Source organism: Ranitomeya variabilis, chromosome 6, assembly GCF_051348905.1.
Source record: "Ranitomeya variabilis isolate aRanVar5 chromosome 6, aRanVar5.hap1, whole genome shotgun sequence".
NCBI lineage: Eukaryota > Metazoa > Chordata > Amphibia > Anura > Dendrobatidae > Ranitomeya > Ranitomeya variabilis.
In genome coordinates, this window is record NC_135237.1 from 33,418,292 (window position 1) to 33,442,800 (window position 24,509).

Here is a 24,509-nt window from a genome sequence, read left to right on the forward strand (position 1 = left end):
CCAAAATCATCAGTATTAAAACAATAAAAGACCTGACAAATTTCAGTTGGTGGATAATGAATCTATAATATATGAAAGTTTAATTGTAATCATTACATTATGGTAAATAATGAAATTTAACACTATATGCTAATTTTTTGAGAAGGACCTGTATTACGGATCCGTAATATACGGCTGATAGGAGCAGCCCCATTGAGAATAATTGTGCCGTATGTAATGCGAGTTTTACGGACGTAGTTTCTGCGCTCTTACGTCCGTAAAACACGCATGTGTGACCCCAGCCTTAATATTATATTAGTCGCCATTACAAACTATTAATTCCACAACTGCCCCTATAAAAAGTATTAATACTTGTTAAAGGCACAGCAGAGGCATTTATACTTTGTAAAGGTGGCACTAATACTTTTTAAAGGGATCGTTGGGGTATTGATACTTTGTAAGTGGGGCAGTAGGGGCACTGACACTTTCTAAAGGAAGCACTAAATAGTTCTTAAAGGGGTAGTTGGGGTATTACTTTAAGGGACAGTCTGTGTGTTAATACTTTTCAAAGGCACACAAGGGGCATTAACACCCAAACTTTCCCTGTAAAAAGTGTTAGTGCCCCATTTGAAAGTATTAATGCCCCTCCTGTCCCTTTAAAAAGTATTAGTGCTTCCTTTAGAAAGTATTAAAATCCCAACAATCCCCCTATTAAGTATTAATACCCCAACTACTGCCTTTAAAAGTATTAGTGCCCCTTTAGAAAGTACTAATGCCCCCTTAGAAGTATTAATATCCTAACTATCCCTTTAAAATGTATTAACACCCCTGCTGTACCCTTAAAAAGAATACCCCAACAGTCCTGCTAAGTATCAATACCCCTACTACTACCCTTAAAAAGTGTTCCTTCTAAGTATTAATACCCCAACTGTCCCTTACAAAGTGTTAATACCCCAACTGTCGATTATAAGTATTAATACCCAAACAGTCCCCTTGCTAACTATCAATACCCCTACTACTACCCCTTAAAAAGTGTTAGTGCCCAGAGAGATATCAATGCCCCCTACTGTCCCTTACAAAGTATTAATACCCCAACTGTCCCTTACAAAGTGTTAATACCCCAACTGTCCCTTATAAGTATTAATACCCCAACTGTCCCTTATAAGTATTAATACCCCAACTGTCCCTTATAAGTATTAATACCCCAACTGTCCCTTACAAAGTATTAATACCCCAACTGTCCCTTACAAAGTGTTAATACCCCAACTGTCCCTTATAAGTGTTAATACCCCAACTGTCCCTTACAAAGTGTTAATACCCCAACTGTCCCTTATAAGTATTAATACCCCAACTGTCCCTTGAAAAAGTGTTAATTCACCAATTGTCCCTTTAAAAAGTATTGGTTCCCCCCATGGGAAGTAATAAAACCCCTTGAGGGTCCACTGAAATAATAATACCCTTAGTTGCCCCCTTCCATACAGTAATAATCCATGGTGCTGATGCCTCACAGACAGATAAGGCGGATTCCCTTCTCCCTCCCACACAGAGCCTTGGGACCCCGATGTCTAGTAGGCTGGGGGTGTTCATCAGCCTGCGGCACACAGGATGAAGGGTGGATGCCCATGGCTCCGCTCTAGCACCGGGCAGAGTGGCGCTCAGCCTGATCTCTGGCACTAGCGATGTCACTACTTTTTTCTTTTGTGAATTTTGCACCTCTCAGAATTTCCCATCCAAGGATAAGACCCCTCCTCTGTCCCCTCCGACTACCCCGGGCCACACCACTGTGGTGAAGGGGAACCTTCATGGACAGGAACCCGCCACACAGCTCGTACAGATGGTCAGAATAAAAACGGTCACATTTGATTTCAGCAGGAAATGAGCCTTTAGGGCACAAAGAGCTACGAAATAAAGGCAACGAGTCAATTTTTGATGCGTTTCGGCCAATCCCAAAAAAAAGCTCCACATTTGGCCACTTAATTAGAAAAAGAAAAAAAGAAGTCGAGAAGAACAGCGTTTAAAAAGCACCAAATTCCATTTCAGATTTTTCAGGCAGATTTTTGTAGCAGAAAAAAAAATAATTGGCAAAAACAAACCTTCCCAAAATCCTCCTCAAAAACATTTTCTGATTCAAAAAGTCCACAAAAAGGCTCAAGTCTATAGTCGTGGCTTCACTGGTGTGGATCTGTGGATGCACGGGAAAACGCACGGCCATTAATGACACGGATGGGGGGGTTGTAATGTGGACTATATACCACAACAAAAATCAGAGAAAAAAATGAGCCTGTCACTTATTTTTGTCTCCGTTTTCCCATTGCTGTGCACCATGTTTATGGTTTAGGGTGCGGTTTTAGGGGGATTTCACCTAAAAAAGACGCAATGTACACATAGCCTTAGCGGATATACACACAGTGTTTTTGAGATGGTCAAAAATGATGAGTTTTCTAGTAAAAAAACACTTCAGGAAACACTCCTTTTGGAAGTTTTTGGAAGTGTTTTTTGTTTTACTGAAGCAGTTTTCCAGCAATTTTGATGAGTTTTTTTTCCCCTTAAAGCGTTTTTTTATGCAGTCTTATAATTGGACACTGCCTACTAAGGAGCAGATTCCATCAGGAGATGCTTCATAGAAGTTACATGGAACTTTTTTTATTTTTCAGTCCTTGAAGTACAAAAAAATGCTCTAAAAGACTGAACATAAGAACTGCAAAGTGTAGAGTCTTTCAAGTGTTTTTTTAATGATTTTTCAGGTATTTTTTGGTGTACTCACTCCACAAAACCTCCAGGTGCACATATACTTATGGTTCCCCATGAGCCTCTTTGCCAGCTCGTCACTATTACGAAGCCGTGAGTTTCCAGCATTGATTGGGTTCTTTACTGTGTTTTTCATTCATTTTGAGCTTAATTTCTATTTGTTCATGTAAAGTTTCCTTCACTGTGAGCACCCTCCCCTTAATGAGAGTCCGTTAGCACATTTTTACATATGGAAGCAGGATATAGGCGATATAAGTGCTCGTCCCACCAATAAGAATGAGACCTTTTTCGTAGAGATCAGATTTACGAGTCATGAGAAATCTAGTGTAGAAGTCGTATGCAAATAAGGCAGTAGGTGTAATGGGGGCGTGTCTGTGCTTTGCCACACCCCCAGTGCACTTCCTGCCTTTCTCTGCATTTGACCCCAATGGTAATATTTCCTACTTGTATCCACTGATGTGTGAAAGAAAGATCAGGAGCTTGTGAAAAATAAAAGACATTTATTAGTTCCCAGTTATACACATCGCATGGCTGATATCCGCAGGTTTCCAGGATAGATCATTACTATCGCATCCGTCAGGCTAATGTCACTTTCTGTCCTCTTCCGTGCGTCTGTGCACTTGAGCTTTTCGGATTTTGGAAGTTTTCATAGCTGGAAAAAAAAAGTTGTAGAAAACCATATTATACAATGGTGAGTGCAGCTCTGGAGTATAATACAGGATGTAACTCAGGATCAGTAATGTAATGTATGTACACAGTGACTGCACCAGCAGAATAGTGAGTGCAGCTCTGGGGTATAATACAGGATGTAACTCAGGGTCAGTAATGTAATGTATGTACACAGTGACTGCACCAGCAGAATAGTGAGTGCAGCTCTGGAGTATAATACAGGATGTAACTCAGGATCAGTAATGTATGTACACAGTGACTCCACCAGCAGAATAGTGAGTGCAGCTCTGGGGTATAATACAGGATGTAACTCAGGATCAGTAATGTAATGTATGTACACAGTGACTGCACCAGCAGAATAGTGAGTGCAGCTCTGGGGTATAATACAGGATGTAACTCAGGGTCAGTAATGTAATGTATGTACACAGTGACTGCACCAGCAGAATAGTGAGTGCAGCTCTGGAGTATAATACAGGATGTAACTCAGGATCAGTAATGTATGTACACAGTGACCGCACCAGCAGAATAGTGAGTGCAGCTCTGGAGTATAATACAGGATGTAACTCACGATCAGTAATGTAATGTATGTACACAGTGACTGCACCAGCAGAATAGTGAGTGCAGCTCTGGGGTATAATACAGGATGTAACTCAGGGTCAGTAATGTAATGTATGTACACAGTGACTGCACCAGCAGAATAGTGAGTGCAGCTCTGGAGTATAATACAGGATGTAACTCAGGATCAGTAATGTATGTACACAGTGACTCCACCAGCAGAATAGTGAGTGCAGCTCTGGGGTATAATACAGGATGTAACTCAGGATCAGTAATGTAATGTATGTACACAGTGACTCCACCAGCAGAATAGTGAGTGCAGCTCTGGGGTATAATACAGGATGTAACTCAGGATCAGTAATGTAATGTATGTACACAGTGACTGCACCAGCAGAATAGTGAGTGCAGCTCTGGAGTATAATACAGGATGTAACTCAGGATCAGTAATGTAATGTATGTACACAGTGACTGCACCAGCAGAATAGTGAGTGCAGCTCTGGAGTATAATACAGGATGTAACTCAGGATCAGTAATGTAATGTATGTACACAGTGACTGCACCAGCAGAATAGTGAGTGCAGCTCTGGGTTATAATACAGGATGTAACTCAGGATCAGTAATGTATGTACACAGTGACTGCACCAGCAGAATAGTGAGTGCAGCTCTGGAGTATAATACAGGATGTAACTCAGGATCAGTAATGTAATGTATGTACACAGTGACTGCACCAGCAGAATAGTGAGTGCAGCTCTGGAGTATAATACAGGATGTAACTCAGGATCAGTAATGTAATGTATGTACACAGTGACTGCACCAGCACAATAGTGAGTGCAGCTCTGGGGTATAATACAGGATGTAACTCAGGATCAGTAATGTAATGTATGTACACAGTGACTGCACCAGCAGAATAGTGAGCACCGGTGACACTTCCTTTCTGCACGCAGATGCTGCACCCGCTCATTCATTCACAAAGAACTAAGCAAAACAAAGCGACCACTGAACAATGGCGGCAGAAGCTTCCTGATGGAGAAATCTGAGAGAAATAACAAGGCTGCTGGCTAAGAAAGCCAAAAAGCCAAAGAAGAGCATTTCAGGATGTCACTGGTTTTCCTATTTTACACATTTGTGCTTCCTTCACAGGATATGTCATACATGACTGACGAGCTCAGATCCCACCTCTGGGACACTCACCCGTCCCAAGACCCAGGGTCCAGGTTTTGCTGCGGACTTTGTGAATGCGCTGTGGATCCCGGTAGCTTCTATGGGCTTCAATTGTTTAAGCCACGTAGCCATAAAAGCTTTTGATAATTCAGAGGCTGTATTCACACGTCAGTATTTCATCATTATTTATATGCCAAAAACAGGAGTGTCTCCAAAACACAGAACAGGCGCAAATCTTTCGATTATAGTTTTTCTCTGTAGGCTCCACTCCTCGTTTTGGCGTACACACACTGATGAAAAATACTGACCAAATACTGACGTGTGAATAAGCCCTAAAGTTAGAATTAGTTCTTTGCTACCTCTATTTGTAGGAGCAGAATGATGTAGATAATTAAACGGGTTTTTCCAAAATCGAAAGTTAAATCCTATCCCATCCCATAGGAGTAAAACATTTCTACCGCTAAACTCTAATGTGTAAATAAAAAACCTCAATTTTATTGATATCTCGAATAATAAAATATAACAAAGTGAATGAACACCAACACCAATAAACTAAAATACCGAGGCACCTGGGGGAGGTGCCTGTCCCTAACTAGACTTATTGATGTCTCCGGACCGTCTAAACGAACAATTACAATTCAACTGTTTTTTGTGACACTATTAAATGGATTAAAATAACACAAGGTCTTTCCTTTATACTCGTGGTATATGTTGGCATTTATGCCCCCAGATGCTATGAACAAATATACCATAGCTTATCCTCTCCTTGCTATATTATCAAATTCTGTCCTTTCCTTGCATTATTATTCATTGAATCCCCTCTTGGTCTGCAAAAGTAATAAAACCTGGTCACATTCATCAGCCGGGAATGGCTTATGTGACATCCTTCATTTGTCCCTAATATGGTATTTTGTATCTATATTGTTCCCTCATTTGGGGACATTGTAATATCTGATCTAATTCCCCCCCCCCTTTTTTGTAGAACATATAGTTTATCATAGGCTTTTTGCCACTATAAGAAATCATTCCAGCTATTACATGACATATATATTATGAACATATGGTATGCGCCGCTATGTATCCTTTGGTCCGGTAGTATGTAATGTTCTGGTACTCATTCCTGGTGGAACCCTTGTATATGCGCAATGAGAGGTGGCACTGGTACATCCGGTTATGCGCAGTATTGCAACATCGCTTTAGACCGTAGTGGAGTCACCATTTTTTTTGGGCATGCGCAAACGAGCTATGTTTCTATGTTACGGCAGATTTACATCGGGCCATGCGCGAAGCTTCAACATGGACCGCATTATCACTTCCGGTCATGCACAAATGAGCCTTGTCTCGGCACATCAGTTTATCCACATACGGCCATGCGCAGTAGCTCTATAACGCAGGCCATCATTTCCGGTCATGCGCAAATGAGCGGTATTTCGGTGCAATAATGAAACTAACGGACAAGAACGGCGTGCACCAGGTGAATACAGTTATATAATCAGACTGTATATATAAACAACAGGGGTGGGGTCTTAACACCATCCATCACAAAGTTAGGGAGGATTGTCTCCGGTAGCCTGGCCATCAAGCCTGCTTCATGAGTATTGCAACAAAGCTAAGTATTGCTGGCTATGAATTATCCATTTACTCCTGATGAACCTCAGTCAAGAGGGGAAACGCGTTGAGTGTGTTTTGTATTGTTGCACTACTGTAGCATGCAGCGTGCATTGACATTGGAGTTTATTGCACTATTATAGTGTACGGAGATTGGAATATGTTGTACTATTGTGTACTAAACTACCTGAGTTACTGAGGCGGCCTGATATTTACATGTATCCTTCTCTGATATGCTGATATTGGGGGGTACAGTGGTTATCATTATCAAGCAGTTGAATATATGCATTTATGCTATTTAATTGATTTTCCTCGCTTGAAAACCATTTTTTATATACCGGATCCGGATTTATATTCTTGAGCCATAAAGGTGGTCAATTCAGACTATTGTACAGTGATAATAGCATACAATATAGAGTTTATCAGGTTAAGTTGGTCCCTATTGGTTATTCTATATATGTATGTGTTTATTACACATGGGTACCATACGCCATCAGTGAGATTAAGATAAGATAAGACATCCTTTCTATTTTTCTGCTCTGTTTCGTCTATCTATAGACACATATTAAATAATAGGCTCGCAATTTTGAATAGCATCTGTTTGGAACCAATTATGTTTCCTAGTTTAGCTATTAGGTATCTATATAATAAGGTTTCCAACTAACAACTTATATTTAGCTAAGCCTATCTTGAAGCCAGTGATTAGGTGTCTACACCAGAATATATATATCTAGCTGAGCCAGGAAATAAGTTCTATTATTAAAGAGATAATAACCAAGAGACATATTCCATTTCTCCTTTACTACTTTCTCACCCTTTTAGGCATCCTTTCTCACTCCCCTGCCATTTTCAGGATCAAATAGGGCAGACAGGGAGAGACGCCGACGAGTGGGGGCGCCAGAGCGCAGGTCAGAGGGTGCCAACCTCCGCTGTCAGGCAGGGCGAGATAAGTCTAGTTAGGGACAGGCACCTCCCCCAGGTGCCTCGGTAATTTAGTTTATTGGTGTTGGTGTTCATTCACTTTGTTATATTTTATTTTTCTAGATATCAATAAAATTGAGGTTTTTTATTTACACATTAGAGTTTAGCGGTGACTACATAATTTATCTCTAATTAGTTATTATTTTTGTACTGTGAAATTCCCATAAAACATTTCTACAAGAACAGAGCATTGGACCCCTAGAGCCCCTTTTATGCATATGCAATTGTCTATGGGAATGCCAAAAAATCTGAGTACAACGCCGCTATTTCAGGCAGTGCCATAGACAATGAATGGAGAGGAGGACAAGGAGCGTCTCTGTAGAGGGTAGACCAAAAAGCCTCACTGTTGGGAATGCTGAGTCGGGAGGTCCGACGTCTAGTTATCTATGTTCTGAACAGAGGAGAACTTTTTGATTTTCGGAATTCTCCTTCGTCAATGTCATGTATTACTCATGTCTTACAGTCGGTTGTAAAACCTCCAGTCTTCGGCACTTATCGAGGGTCTGGTGCTGCTAAGTGCTGCCAGGAGGTGGCTCTGGCGGATACACATTGTCTTCTTTGATTCTGCCTGGCACTGAGCGGACGCCTCCTGATACATAGAAATATAAACCAGTAATTAGAAATAATCATAACAAAAACCCCATAGAAATTAAACATATTTTCTACAAACATATCTCATTTTTCTTTATTATTCTGGCTCCAATAAAAAAAAACAAAAAAAAAACCGAAGATAACTTTTCAAATATAGAAAGATGTAAAAAAAAAAAATGTTGAATTTGTTCATAGATATAATGGACAGCTCAGAAGGGGTTAGTACATGAATGGTTAATAATGACTAGGTAATGGGGTGCTATGATACAGGACAGGGGAGCATAACCTGAGACCTGATGCCTTTCTGGGTGGCCCATGACCATCAGGACATATATGCACGTACTGTCTGGAAAGCCGTGATCTGTATATGGCCTTGTAAAAAGTCATCAAATTCCTCTGAGAACAGATATTCGTGTCTTCATATGTAAAATGCCTTTAATTATCAGTTAAAGGCACGGATGGGATCTTCCAAATTAGGTGACTGGTATATAAGCTACAGCAGGGAGGGACTGTGAACATGTCACAGACGAGGGGTCCTCTTTTAGGAGCCCAACGGGAAAGCCAATCGGTAGGGCTGGCTTGTGGTCTGGAGGACTAGAGCTGTGTAATACTACATTTCCCCTGCAGTGGCCGCTGTTTGCTGGGGGTGTCAGAGGTGGAGTTCGGAGCGATCACCTGATTGTGATGATTTTAAATTGCTTTTCTATGGGGAGATGTTTTGACAGCTAAAAATTTTGACTATAAGCAGTGCATTTTCACTTATTAATAACTGTCTGTGTCCCCCTACAAATTAAAGAAGACTTGTCTTATGCCATAAATATTTCTTTACCCGGTAAATGCTGCTGTTCTCCTCTGTCTGGTGTTGTTTTGTTCTTAACCCTCACCATTCTTAAGATATGACCCCAATTCTATATACAGTATATATACAGTACAGACCAAAAGTTTGGACACACCTTCTCATTTAAAGATTTTTTTTGTATTTTCATGACTATGAAAATTTTAAATTCACACTGAAGGCATCAAAACTATGAATTAACACATGTGGAAGTATATACTTAACAAAAAAGTGTGAAACAACTGAAATTATGTCGTATATTCTAGGTTCTTCAAAGTAGCCACCTTTTGCTTTGATGACTGCTTTGCACACTCTTGGCATTCTCTTGATGAGCTGCAAGAGGTAGTCACCGGGAATGGTCTTCCAACAATCTTGAAGGAGTTCCCAGAGATGCTTAGCACTTGTTGGCCCTTTTACCTTCACTCTGCGGTCCAGCTCACCCCAAACCATCAGGTCATTTGGCGTAGCACCCCATCACTCTCCTTCTTGGTCAGATAGCCCTTACACAGCCTGGAGGTGTGTTTGGGGTCATTGTCCTGTTGAAAAATAAATGATGGTCCAACTAAACTCAGACCGGATGGAATAGCATGCCGCTGCAAGATGCTGTGGTAGCCATGCTGGTTCAGTATGCCTTCAATTTTGAATAAATCCCCAACAGTGTCACCAGCAAAGCACCCCCACACCATCACACCTCCTCCTCCATGCTTCATGGTGGGAACAAGGCATGTAGAGTACATCCATTCATCTTTTCTGCATCGCACAAAGACACGGTGGTTGCAACCAAAGATCTCAAATTTGGACTCCTCAGACCAAAGCACAGATTTCCACTGGTCTAATGTCCATTCCTTGTGTTCTTTAGCCCAAACACGTCTCTTCTGCTTGTCGCCTGTCCTTAGCAGTGGTTTCCAAGCAGCTGAAAATACTCTTCAATTTCATATATTTAATGTTTGCACATCTTAGCACTTCCAGAGGCAGCTGAATGCTTTTATTTCTGTATGAGGCAATCATAGCAGCTTGTACCTGTTCTCACTTGCTGTATTCTGTTGAGAGGTGCTGGTTATTTTTTTTCCACAGATAGACAACGCTCTGGTGACTTCCCACCGGAGCTTCATGACATGTGTTTCCATAACTGAGCAGCCGCATGCAGCCATACATCACCAAGCACAGTGCTGGATGGATTGGTGTAAAGCCGCCACCACTGGACACTGGAGGAGACGTGTTCTGTGCAGTGACGGGTCGCACTTCTCTGTCTGATGGAGGAGTCTGGGTTTGGTGATTCCAGGAGGACGTTCCCCCCCTGACTGCATTGTGCCCCCCGTTTTACCATGAAGGCCTGCTGCACAAAGTCTCCTCTTAACAGTTGTTGTAGAGATGTGTCTGCTGCTAGAACTCTGTGTGGCATTGACCTGGTCTCTAATCTGAGCTGCTGTTAACCTGCGATTTCTGAGGCTGGTGACTCGGATAAACTTATCCTCAGAAGCAGAGGTGACTCTTGGTCTTCCTTTCCTGGGGCGGTCCTCATGTGAGCCAGTTTCTTTGTAGCGCTTGATGGTTTTTGCCACTGCACTTGGGGACACTTTCAAACTTTTCCCAATTTTTCAGACTGACTGACCTTCGTTTCTTAAAGTAATGATGGGCACTCGTTTTTCTTTACTTAGCTGCTTTTTTCTTGCCATAATACAAATTCTAACAGTCTATTTAGTAGGACTATCAGCTGTGTATCCACCAGACGTCTGCTCAACACAAATGATGGTCCCAACACCATTTATAAGGCAAGAAATCCCACTTATTAAACCTGACAGGGCACACCTGTGAAGTGCAAACCATTCCTGGTGACTACCTCTTGAAGCTCATCAAGAGAATGCCAAGAGTGTGCAAAGCAGTCATCAAAGCAAAAGGTGGCTACTTTGAAGAACCAAGAATATAAGACAAGATTTCATTTGTTTCACACATTTTTGTTAAGTATATAATTCCACATGTGTTAATTCATAGTTTTGATGCCTTCAGTGTGAATGTAGAATTTTCATAGTCATGGAAATACAGAAAAATCTTTAAATGAGAAGGTGTGTCCAAGCTTTTGGTCTGTACTGTATATATATATATATATATATATATATATATATATATATATATATATATATATATATATATATATATATATATAGAAAGAAAAGGAACAGCACACTTTCTACTTATCTTCAGGTGCAAGGCCCCCAGGATAATAGTCCATATATCCAGGTAAATCAATATTTAGAAAAAACGAGGCAGCACTCCATCATTGCAGTGTTAGACGTGCAGGATTTTAATCAACCCACTGGTCTGGGCGACGTTTCGGCTCAGAATGAGCCTTTCTCAAGCCTCATTCTGAGCCGAAACGTCGCCCAGACCAGTGGGTTGATTAAAATCCTGCACGTCTAACACTGCAATGATGGAGTGCTGCCTCGTTTTTTCTAAATATATATATATATATATATACATATATATATATATATATATATATATATATATATATATATATATATATATATATATATATTTTAGCCACTTAGGCGAGGAAGGTGAATACCATGCCCACTTGGTTACAAAGACCAGATCCACATACAAGGAAGAAGGAGCTATATCTCAAGAATAGAGGGGTGCAGGAAAAAAAGAAAAACAACGCCGGATTCAGGAGAACAGCAGCATTCACATCAAATAAAAAAAACCAAAAACATATTTATGGTGACATGACACTGCCCGAATGCGTGAAGAGGAAATCTAGCCATTGATTAGGTAGTTATACCAAGTTGTTGCAGGTGGTGAGAGTGGTCTCAGCATGGGCTTTCTGGCTCTGCTCCTGGAGGTCTTCTTGTGAGGAGGAGGTTATGAACACTAGAGGTTGGGAAGTCACCAATTCTCCTACAGACAAGCCAGTGATATCACATGTAATGGAATTGCTTCCAGATAAGCTGTGGCAGGTCTGTAATGACAATTGAAGGAAGACATGTTACCTGTGACGGCCACAAGAACGGCGAAGCACAGCTCTAAGGTGAAAGGTCGGTCCCTGAGCACTTGACAGTCCCCGTGAGCACTTCGCAGGCTTCCTTGTGTACAGCATACACCCACCGCTCTATTCATACATTAATGACTCTTCTGCTCATACGGGTGTGGTACGTGGGGTGACAGTGGCTGGGATGAGGATTTGTATGGAAAATTTTAATGGAAAGTGAACTAAAATGAAGAGAAGCCAGTACGACGATCAGTTGATCGCTGGGGATGATCAGGAGCCGCACACATAATTATATGGTGGCAGGGACCTAATGGTTCCACCAGAGCAGGAGACACCCTGAAAGAGCAGCAATTCATGGGGGCATGTAGAGGTGGATAAGGGCGCCCAACTCCATGGTGCTCATCTGTGTGTGAACAGGAAGAAATATCTATAAAGTGAATGTGCCATCAGAAAATGACCTAGTGTTTAACATCAGATTGTCATGCTACATGTATGTTTTCAATTTTATTTAAAAAACATGCAGTTTCCACACTGGCCGATAAGCCGAATATTGGACTCTTACTTTCTGTTCTTTTCAGCATCCACTGACTGACCACAAATAAGTATTTAATGAGCATGCTATGATCTTTGGTCTTGTACAGAGAGGTGAGCTGTGACATCAGCTATTGTGAATGGTGGATCCTGTGTTATCTACTGTATATAGAGGTGTTATCAGTCATTGTACAGGAGGAGGAGGAGGTGAGCTGTGACATCATCTATTGTGAATGGTGGATCCTGTGTTATCTACTGTATATAGAGGTGTTATCAGTCATTGTACAGGAGGAGGAGGAGGTGAGCTGTGACATCATCTATTGTGAATGGTGGATCCTGTGTTTTGACTGTATATAGAGGGGTTATCAGTCATTGTACAGGAGGAGGAGGTGAGCTGTGACATCACCTATTGTGAATGGTGGATCCTGTGTTATCTACTGTATATAGAGGTGTTATCAGTTATTGTACAGGAGGAGGTGAGCTGTGACATCACCTATTGTGAATGGTGGATCCTGTGTTATCCACTGTATAAAGAGGTGTTACCTTTCATTGTAATCGTGTCTGTGATGGTAATGAGACTGCTGGGCAGAACAGGAAGTAAGAGTCTAATGGCCAATATGAAAATAGCAAGCTTTCCAAATTTTCATTTTTGTACAGATAAAAAGGAGATTTTTGTTTACTTACCGTAAAATCTTTTTCTCCGAGCCACTCATTGGGGGACACAGGACCATGGGTGTATGCTTGCTGCCACTAGGAGGACACTAAGTAGACAGAAAGATTAACTCCTCCTCTGCAGTATACACCCCTTCACTGGATACAATTTCAACCAGTTCGGTAGTAAAGCAGTAGGAGCATGAACAAAGACAACTATGTCAAAACCAAAGAAGTAACAACAAGCCAAAACAGGCTAACAGGGTGGGTGCTGTGTCCCCCAATGAGTGGCTCGGAGAAAAAGATTTTACGGTAAGTAAACAAAAATCTCCTTTTCTCCTACGCCTCATTGGGGGACACAGGACCATGGGACGTACAAAAGCAGTCCCTGGGTGGGGAGCAATATGCTAATACCCCATGTACCACTGGCTTACGGCTCAAGGAACTGCCGCTTGCAGAATGCGCCTACCAAGGGCGGCGTCTGCAGAAGAGATAGAATGAATGTGGTAATGCTTGGTAAAAGTGTGCAAGCTGGACCACGTCGCAGCCTTGCAGACCTGCTGTGCTGACGCCTGGTGTCGAATGGCCCACGAGGCGCCCACCGACCGAGTAGAATGAGCCTTGATCCCAGCTGGGATAGGAACACCTTTGACACGATAGGATTCTTGAATGGCTGACCGAATCCATTTTGCCAGAGTGGCTTTTGAAGCAGGAGAACCCTTCCTGGGCCCCTCTGGAAGTACGAACAGGACGTCTGACGTGCGGAAGGGAGCCGTCCTTGAGACGTACCGACGAAGAGCCCTCACCACATCAAGAGTGTGTAGAGCCTTTTCGATGCGATGGACAGGTGCCGGGCAGAACGAAGGCAGAACAATCTCCTCATTGAGGTGGAAAGAGGAGACGACCTTGGGTAAAAAGGTGGGAGAGGTCCTCAATACCGCCTTGTCTGGATGAAAAATTAGAAAGGGAGGACGGCAGGAGAGCGCAGCCAACTCCGAGACCCTTCTGATGGACGTGACGGCTACTAGGAAGACTACCTTCCAAGAAAGGAAGGTCAAGGAAACGTCCTGTAACGGTTCGAAGGGAGACTCCTGAAGAGCTCCGAGAACTAGGTTGAGATCCCACGGATCCAAGGGTGACTTGTAGGGAGGCGCCACACGGGAAACTCCCTGGAAGAAAGTTTTCACCAGCAACCTATTGGCAATCTTCCGCTGGAAAAGGACTGACAATGCCGAAACCTGACCCTTTAGGGAGCTAAGGGCAAGTCCCGACTCTAATCCGGACTGAAGAAACTCCAGTATGGAAGGAATAGAAAAAACTAGAGGAGATCGTCCCTGTGCCTCGCACCATGAGAAAAAAATTCGCCAGGTACGGTGGTAACTACGCATGGAAACAGGTTTCCTAGCTCTGATCATGGTGGAGGACACTCTGGGAGAGAAACCCGCTTGGCCTAGAATCCAGGACTCAACGGCCAGGCCGTCAAAGACAGGGCCCTTGAGTTCTGGTGGTAAATCGGGCCCTGTGAAAGAAGATCCGCGCGATCTGGAAGCCGCCAGGGGACGTAGGCTACCAGCTGAACCAGCTCGGCGTACCATGCCCGACGCGGCCAGTCTGGCGCGACGAGAATCACTGGTACCCCCTCTGCCCTGATCTTTTTGATGACCCTCGGTAGTAGGGGAAGAGGAGGAAAAATGTACGGGAGGCGGAATTGGTGCCAAGGCAGGACCAGGGCGTCTACTCCGAGGGCCCGTGGGTCGAGGGACCGAGCAAAGAACTGAGGAACCTTGTTGTTCATCCTGGAAGCCATGAGATCCACATCCGGGGTCCCCCAGCGATGGCAAATCTGCTGGAAGACCTCCGGGTGTAGGGACCACTCTCCGGAGGCGATGCCCTGGCGGCTGAGGAAGTCCGCCGCCCAATTTTCCACACCTGGAATGTGGATCGCCGAGATGGGCGAATGGTTCGACTCCGCCCAATGGAGGATGTGAGACACCTCGAGCATGGCCGTCCTGCTGCGAGTTCCGCCCTGACGGTTGATGTACGCCACTGCCGTGGCGTTGTCGGACTGGATTCTGACTGGATGACCTGCCAGAAGTCGGTGAAACTGGAACAAAGCTAGCCTGATAGCTCGAATCTCGAGGATATTGATGGCAAGGCGAGACTCTTGAATGGACCACCGCCCCTGGGCTGTGTGATGTTTGAAGACCGCTCCCCAGCCTATGAGACTGGCATCGGTGGTCACCACCAGCCACCGTACTGGGAGAAAGGACCTTCCCTGGGATAGGGAGGACTTCAGCGTCCACCACCTGAGGGTCTTCCTGACCCGAGGGGACAGGATGAAACGGCGGTCGAGGGAGGAAGGTTTGCCGTCCCAAGCCGACAGTAGCGCATGCTGCAGGGGACGGAGGTGAAACTGCGCAAATGGGACCGCTTCCATGGTCGCTACCATCTGCCCGAGAACTCGCATGCTGGCGCGAATGGAGTGGGATACTGGACGAGAAAGACGCTGGGCTCCCTGCTGCAAGGCCAAAGCCTTGTCTTGAGGGAGTATGACCAGACCGCGGGAAGTGTCCAGTATCATCCCCAGGAAGGAGATTTGTTGAGCCGGAATTGGAAAAGATTTTTCGAAGTTTATCTTCCATCCCAGGCGAGAAAGAGTATCCACCGTGAGAGCGACGGACTCTTCGCATGCTGGGTAGGAAGGACCCTTTATCAGTAGGTCGTCCAAGTACGGAATTACCACCACTCCCCTGGAATGAAGAATGGCCATGGCAGCCGCCATGACCTTTGTGAAAACTCTGGGAGCGGTGGCGAGACCGAAGGGCAAGGCCACAAATCTGAAGTGTTCCCCGCAAAAGGCGAAGCGAAGGAACTGCTGATGCGGAGGGAAGATCGGTATGTGCAGGTAGGCATCCTTGAGGTCTATGGATGCCAGGAATTCTCCCTTTTCCATAGACGCGACCACAGAACGGAGGGATTCCATCCTGAAGTGTCGGATCTTTATGAATCTGTTTAGTAGCTTTAGGTCTAGGATCGACCGTAGTGATCCGTCCTTCTTTGGGACCACGAACAGATTTGAATAGAAACCCTTGAATCTTTGTTCTAGGGGGACCGGAATAATGACTCCGTCCCTTTGTAGTGCCCGAATTGCCTGGAGAAACGCTGTGGCCTTTGACCTTTGAGGTCAAGACTGGAAGAAGCGTGTAGGGGGGGGGGGGGGGGGGAGGAAAATTCTATTTTGTATCCGGTGGACACCAGTTCTCTGACCCACTCGTCGGAAACGACTGAGAGCCAGGCTTGACGGAACAAGAGTAGACGTCCGCCTACTTTGTTGGAGTCCACCGGATGATGCAAGAAGTCATTGGGCGGAGGATCCATGGGATGCGGATCCCTTAGATCCGGGAGGTTTAGGCCTGGGTCTCCAGTTACGATTAGGTCTGTAAGAGACCTGGGTGCCTCGGCCACCGCGCGAACCTCGTCCTGATGCGGGGGTAGGGGATGTGGAAGACCAGCTGGTATTGGGCCGAAAAGGCCGAAATGGAGGTTGCTGCTGGTACCGAAAGGGCCGGGTAGGCTTTTGCTGGGGGAGAAATTTACTTTTCCCTCCGGTAGCATCCGAGATCATTTGGTCCAATTTTTCTCCAAATAACCGACCAGCCTGGTAAGGCAGGGCTGTTAGAGAACGTTTAGAAGCCGAATCTGCTCGCCAATCCCTGAGCCACAGGGCTCTCCTGATGGAGATTGCATTGGCGGCTGCCTGTGCAGCACAATTGGCTGCGTCCATAGAGGCGTTGACTATGAAGTCTCCGGCTTGCGCTATCTGGTTAACCAGGATGCTGGCTTCTGGAGGTAAATCACTGGCTTGGATGTTAGAGGAAAGAGTCTCGGTCCAAGAGACCATAGCCTTAGCCACCCAAGAGGCGGCGAAGGATGGGAAGAGAGACGCTCCTGTGGCCTCGAAGGCGGAACGAGCCAGGTAATCAATCTGGCGATCGGAGGGATTCTTAACGGAGGAACCGTCCGAAAGAGACAGGATGGTCTTGGACGCGAGGTGTGACACAGCAGGGTCCACCGAGGGAGACTGCAGCCAGTCTTTGACTAATTCCCGAGAAAAAGGGTATTTGGCCTCGATGGACTTTTGTCCTATGAAGCGTTTATCTGGGCGATCCCTATGTTTTTGTACAATCTCTTTAAAGTGAGGGTGAGTGACAAAAACTTTTTTAACACGTTTAGTTTTTTTGAAAGACACCACATGTTCGGGTTCCGAAGCGGAGTCCTCAGTCACCTTCAGGGTCTGGTTTACCGCCTCAATGAGAGAGTCGAGAGACTCTTGGAAGGAGGGGGGGTCCTGAACGTAGGAAATGTCGGACTCATATTCAGAGTCATCCGAGTTTGGGGAAGGGGACCTGGAAGCGGAGCTTGCAGGTACTGAAGGGCCTGCTAGCTCATGGTCAGGGGATGAAACGTGAACACGTTTTCTCGAGCCCCGGGTAGAAAGTGACCGGGTACGCCCCCTGCTGGTAGACGAATCCATACCGTCGTCTGAATCCTCCACGGTCCGACCTGGAGGGGGGCCCCGGAGGGAGTCAATTGCCCTCGCTAGGGAAGCCACAGATCGTGACAGAGAGGTTGCCCACTCAGGGGGACTAGGCTCTACCGGGTCGACGGCTGCGGCATCGGCGACGGTACCGGCGTCGGCAAGGGGCGGCTGCACAGAGGGCGAAACGCAATCTGCACACAAAGGGCTAGTGTGGGCTCGGGGCAGGGCCGCATTGCAAGTGGCACATACAGTGAAAAACACTGTGTGCTTCTTGTTACCCTTTTTTGTCTCCTTGGATTGAGACATAGTGCCTTGGGGACAGAGCGGGCAGTATACGCAGAGAAGGGGTTAAGCTTTCTTGAAACAGCTTACCCACGGTCCTGTGTGTCCCCAGAGAGAGATATGGCGGTTCTTTGTCCAGAAGCTCTCCTTGGAGCGCAGTGGAAGCGAGGGCTCCGTGCAGGGAAAGAGGAAATATGGCCCCCGAGATTTGGAGGGCGCCTCTCGTCCCAGGCGAGAAGCGCCGATGTAGGGGGCGGAGCTACGGCCGTGGGAGGAGATTTTCCCCACTGCGGCCTACTCCGGCTGAAGAAGCCGGGGACTAAATTTTTGGGGCCTGCCGACGATGTGCGGCGGCGGCCACGACGGAGCGCCGCCAAGCACCACCGACCCCCGGTCGGCGGTGCCTCTCCCTGGGGACCCGGACCGCATCGCTACCGCTAAGGGGGAGCAGGGGGGAGTTCCCTGAAGGTACTTACAGCCGCCATTGTCCCGGTTCTCACAGGTCTGCGGGCGCTTCTGTGAGGATGTGAACTCAATCCATGCACCCTGGATGGGGATGGAGAGGCCCCTGATGCATCACGCTGCTGTAGCAGAGGGGGCTGCGGCACAACATCCCCTCCGGACTGCATTCTTCTCCAGATTACATTGCTGTAATGCAGGGTCCTGGAGGGGATTGGGGGAAATCGGGACCAAGAGGAACCGTTGCCCTGGCGCAAACTTTTCGTGCGCCATATGTCGCAGGAGAGGGACGGGGAGGTATACTCGCCGTGCTCGCCTGTTGTTGGTTCGGGGGAGAGCGGACCCTATGAAAAAAAGGACCCGTCGCCCCCTTCACTCCGTTAAATAAAAAATTAAAAATTTACATAAAATTAAAAAAATCAAAAATTAAAATAAGGTTGGGGTCTGTGGAAAAAAGACCCAAGTGCCTCCTAAGACACTAAGCAAGAACTGGTTGAAATTGTATCCAGTGAAGGGGTGTATACTGCAGAGGAGGAGTTAATCTTTCTGTCTACTTAGTGTCCTCCTAGTGGCAGCAGCATACACCCATGGTCCTGTGTCCCCCAATGAGGCGTAGGAGAAAATGTGAAAAATAAAATAAAAATACTGATTTAAACAATTGGTCATTTTCTGCTGACACATTCCTTTTAATTTAGTACAGTATATACGGCATATTTGGAAATTCAAAGGAATATTCTGATCAATACCAATAATTGGTTGGAGCCTAAGAGCGCAGGGCATGACATAGGGAATCAAATTATATGAAGCCCCAAGAGGAGATCCAGGAAACTAATCTGAATACAGCATGTGAAAGTGGGAAGTAATTTTTACCCTAGTATGGGGTAAGTAGCATCACCCACATGGGGTTTCTGCTTTACCTGTGGATCAACACTTTATAGTTTGAAATCAATAAACATGTGTCTTCTTTCAAGCTTAAAATTATGAAAAAGAGAATCTCTACGTCATGCGCCTCCATTCAGTCCCTGCGCCACCATTCAGTCCCCGCACCTCCATTCAGTCCCCACACCTCCATTCAGTCCCCGCGCCACCATTCAGTCCTTGCGCCTCCATTCATTCCCCGTGACACCATTCAGTCCCCGCGCCTCCATTCAGTCCCCGCGCCATCATTCATTCCCTGTGCCACCATTCAGTCCCCGCGCCTCCATTCAGTCCCTGCGCCTCCATTCAGTCCCAACATCATTATTCAGCTCCTGCACCAGGCATAACATGGTATTAGCTTTGCCTATCCCCTTTCGGACATTGGATATACTAATATGTCTAATGCCAAGTCAATATTTATGCTGCGGGCTCAGGAGCTGAGCCAGCATAATTCCCAGCAGATGATGGCTGTATTATAGAGTGAGCATCTGCCACTAACAGTAGCGAGGAGCTGAGCTCATCAAGTCGTATTGATGAGTTGCCATAAGAACCGCTGAAAGCCCCTTTAACTAGTAAGGAAAAGTGGAGCAGTAGAGGCCTGAGATTTGTTTTCACTTTTGATTTGCAGTAGTTATTTTTTGGGCTGGGGCTAGAAATCAGTTTTTTTAAATGGTTTTCATTAAAGATTGTGCACCATTCGATTTTTACAGACTCTATTTCCATGCACATTACCAGCTGCTGAGTGAGTTAACTGAGGATCCATAAGTGACCTTGTTCCAATTTAGGAAATTGAAATTCTTATCTGTTTCCTTTTCTGATCTCAGATGATTTATGACCATATCAAAAGTTCAGCTCAACTTTGATGTGGTCGGTGATCATAAAATCAGCAGACAAATGACAGATAAAAGCGTTACAAGCTCTGTCATAAGGAGCTCACTGATGCATCCTAAGTTAACTCATTCTGCAGCCAGCAATCGTGCAATATTATTGACATCTAACTGCAAAATTTATTTTTAGCTCAAAATACATGAATTGGAAAAAAAAAAATGTTCACAAAAGTGTTCATATTCTTTGAGTAATTAATTGAGAACTCAATTAGTGGTTAATGATGTGAGTAGATGGCGATAATGTGCAGATTAAAGGGACGTCGCTGTAGAAGGTAACTGATCAATGCAGAATCTCCGGCCCAGGAACCACTTTTACAATTAATATTTTGGGTTTCTTACCTTTCTCCATACACTGATCAGCCATAGCCTTAAAAACTACCAATACTTTAAGTGGGTAAAATTGATCATCTTAAGATAATGGTCTCATCAGGGGACCATTATACAAAACATATTCCCCCCATCATGGCAGCAGGATTCCCTAATGACTGCCCATTCTCAGCAGGATATTGGTCAGTCAAGAATGGTCTGAGGAACAGGAGAAAGATCACTGTGATGACTTGTCTCCCAATTCTCCGATCTCAATCCAACCAATCGTATGTGAATGTGATGGAAAGAAAAGTCCGATTCTTGGTTGGAGAACGCACCCAGCAAATAAAGCACTTAAGGCGCCACATTAGAGCAAAGTCAGCTGAACTGTCAATTTAAGCAGGACCGGACAATGTCTTATGTTTTCCAACATATAATGTCAAAAGTATAGAAAGGTTGGTAGTACAGCAAGAATTCAGCAAGATAACGGCAGACAAAAGGTTAATAAATAAATAAAAGTAATATTCTCTTCTTCCATATCCTCTGCCACTTCTTACTGCCACCGTGCACTGAACCCAAAGGTCTCTTCATGCTAGTCCGAGATGTCAATAAATGCGCCGCAACTTTAATACCAGAACTTTAAGAAAAGATTGCTACCGTGCCTAGGCCTGGGAGGTCTCTGCGCATGTGTAGGTACATCCCAGGCCTAGTTGCAACCAGAAGTACTGGATTAGGGTGAAGATGCCCAGGGTTTCAGAGCACCGTGACAGTAAGAGGAGGCGATGAGGACTTTATGGGGGACTGCTGCTGCTTACTTGCTGCTTATGACTTGGTGTCAGACACCATGGGAGGTCTTGTTGAGTGGTTTTGATGTTATGGATGATGGATGTATCTAGAAATATACTTTCCTTTTGATTTGAGATGATGGAGCATGCTGCATGGATCAGTTAGGGTCATTACCTGATCTGAGCTGCCATTCCCCAAGTCAGAGTCATTGGAGCTCCCGAAATAAAGTCGCCATATATTGGACTTTGTATCATCCGGAGGAATTTTGACCATATCCAGAGAGGTAAAAGACTGTTCTAGGGCGCTGTCTGGGTCTCCTGAAGATTCATCAGATATACTGCTTTGGTTCAAGAAAATCATTGATGATAAACTGGCGTCGCTGTCGGATCCAGACCCGCTGTCCTGAAATAAGAAAGGTATAAAGGTGAATAGTCAAATGTCTGTAGAAACGTACACAAACAAGAAGCGAAAACGGATGTTTAATAAAGAAAAACGTTAATAAGAAGATGTCAATGTATGCATGGAAAGCCTGTATCCGCCACAGGAGGGGGCGCTCTATTCTGGCCCCTAGAAGGGGGTCTTAAGTGGAGGCACTTCAGTTTTTAATGACGCATCAAGAGATAACTCCTTTACGTAAAAATAAAGATAAGGTGGTCCTACCTGGGGTGCGCTGGGAGCGAGGCGGGAGTGGATCGCCTCTAGCTGTGCATTGTATAACAAGGCCTTCAGATCCGCTCCTGTGAAGTTCTCGGTGCAAATGGAAATGTACTGAAAATCCACGTCACGGTCTAATGTCAAAGAGCGGCTGAGACCTTTAAGGATTTCATATCGAGACGCCTGTAAAAATTAAACCAATTATGTAAGAAGGAGGGGATCTAATCAAGGCTTAATATTTGGGGCCGTCACCTGATAAATCTTCCTTTATTCGGCCCTGATCGCTGTGGGATGTGGGGCTTGGATTTGGCAATCATGAATGTAAAACCAAAAAAGCCCCTCCAACTGCTTGTACATAGTATATAGTCACGCCATCTCCATTCATTTATGGTGGGAGTTGTACTCATGCACAAAAGCCAGTGAGCAGAGCTGCAGTGTAAAGCATTAGATGCTTGCTCTATGTGTTTTCAATGGGGAGAGAAGAGAAAGCTGCAGTCAGACACTTCTGGCAGAAGCTTATTTCCCTTGAAAAATTCCCTGTCTACTGAAATTCCAGCAGCTCGATCTAGTCAAGAGGCCTCCATACACATCAGAGGGTCTGTCTTTCATCTAATGTGTTTGGGGGTCTTAGGTCAAGGAAATGGCTTTCAGACTTAACACGACCTCCATTAGGCACAAGTCTCAGCTAACCTTTCCTGCTCTGTCACCTTATGGACACGCTGGCGCATACCTACTAAACTTATGCTTGTTTTGGTATCTAATACAATAATCCCCAGTTGGGACTTCCAGCCGCTGTCCTCGAATCCCATAAGGCACTGCGGCAGTGCCACTTGCGCAGGCGCAGTTTGTGGCCACAAGGCTCGGCTCCCCCGGTCACGCACGGCTCGGCTCCCCCGGTCACGCACGGCTCGGCTCCCCCGGTCACGCACGGCTCGGCTCCCCCGGTCACGCATGGCTCGGCTCTCCCTGTCAGTGCTATTCCCGCGCATGCGCAGTAACTGCCACAACTGCGCGCTCTGCCCGCACAGTATGTTAATTTCACCGCACCGGCCTATTTCTAGTAGGTGGGATATGGATGTGTCTGGCATCAGGAGCAATTTGCAGAAGGCAGGTATAAAATGTGATGCAAGCATAGCCCAAAGTGCTTTTTTTCCCCCATTCCTGACCTGGTCGGGGGGTGGACAGTACAAACATTCATCCAAACGTCCAGGTCGAAGTAAGGCAGGATCAATCAAATCAGGGCGACTGGTGGCTGCCAGGACGTAAACTCCTAATAAAATGATGAAAAGCATGAAGTGATTATAGAGTTTAGTTTACATAGAGATCAGCCAGTTTGTGTACACGGCCACCGTGGAATAATGATGTTACCTTGTAACCCCTCCACACCATCCAGCTGCGTCAGCATCTGATTGACCACCCTGTCAGTGACTCCCGTATTATCGTGGCCTCTTCGTGGCGCGATGGAATCAAACTCGTCAAAGAACAGGATGCAAGGCTTGGCAGCCTGCGCTCTGGAAGTTCAGGACATAGGAAGAAAGCTTCATTAGCACTTCACCCCATAGAGACGAGATCAGATGTGACAGATCCCTGCGCTCCTGGCAAACAGCTGCGGCCGATGCAGGGGATATGTAGCACTGCACTGAAGGCGTCGATAAGAGCGGCTGAAGTCTGCCAGACCTGGAGCCATTCCTATACTGTACAACTAGCGATATGCCAGCACTTTAGGTGCTGGGATTGTCCCTTTAAGGCTACGTTCACATTTGCGTTGTGCGCCGCAGCGTCGGCGCCGCAGCGCACAACGCAAACAAAAACGCGGCAAAACGCACGCTAAAACGCTGCGTTTTGCGCCGCATGCGTCGTTTTTGGCCGAAAGTTGGACGCAAAAAAAATGCAACTTGATGCGTTTCTTGCGTCCGCTTGCGGCCATGCGGCGCAAAACGCAGCACAACGCATGTCCATGCGCCCCCATGTTAAGTATAGGGGCGCATGACGCATGCGGCGCCGCTGCGGCGCCCGACGCTGCGGCGCTGACCGCAAATGTGAACGTAGCCTCACACTTTACCTTGTAAAGACATCCCGCACTGCCTGTTCACTGGCTCCAATATATTTGCTGAGAAGCTCAGGACCCTAGAAGACACAGAATATCAAATGTTTTCACTTATCCAAAAAGGTCATAAAACAATTTTTTACATTACTCATAATTATCAAAATCTCCCCTCTGTCAATCCACAGGCTCTACCACGACGCGAACAAGGTGTTCTGGAAAAACAAAATCGCCTTTTAACCCAACAGAAAAAAAGTGGTGGTCCTAATCATTAATAGACCGTTTTCTCTGTATAACTGCGCTCTCAGTGATAGCTGTGTCACCGATTAGGACCGC

General features: G+C 45.4%; 1 protein-coding gene across 2 annotated transcripts in view; it reads right to left on the minus strand.

Moving 5' to 3' along the window:
- Positions 1-3,207: 3,207 nt before the first annotated feature.
- PEX1 (peroxisomal biogenesis factor 1) overlaps positions 3,208-24,509 on the minus strand; it is an 81,600-nt gene continuing 60,298 nt past the window's right edge. The window contains exons 17-24 of one of the 2 annotated variants that reach the window (XM_077268181.1): positions 24,192-24,256; positions 23,498-23,640; positions 23,296-23,399; positions 22,136-22,312; positions 21,650-21,877; positions 11,909-12,085; positions 8,162-8,289; positions 3,208-3,379 (exon numbers count right to left, since the gene is read on the minus strand). In XM_077268181.1, coding sequence (XP_077124296.1) covers positions 3,304-3,379; positions 8,162-8,289; positions 11,909-12,085; positions 21,650-21,877; positions 22,136-22,312; positions 23,296-23,399; positions 23,498-23,640; positions 24,192-24,256 — 1,098 coding nt within the window. In that variant the 3' untranslated portion in view covers positions 3,208-3,303. The remainder of the gene's footprint in view (positions 3,380-8,161; positions 8,290-11,908; positions 12,086-21,649; positions 21,878-22,135; positions 22,313-23,295; positions 23,400-23,497; positions 23,641-24,191; positions 24,257-24,509) is intronic. The other variant, XM_077268182.1, reaches the window with a different exon arrangement.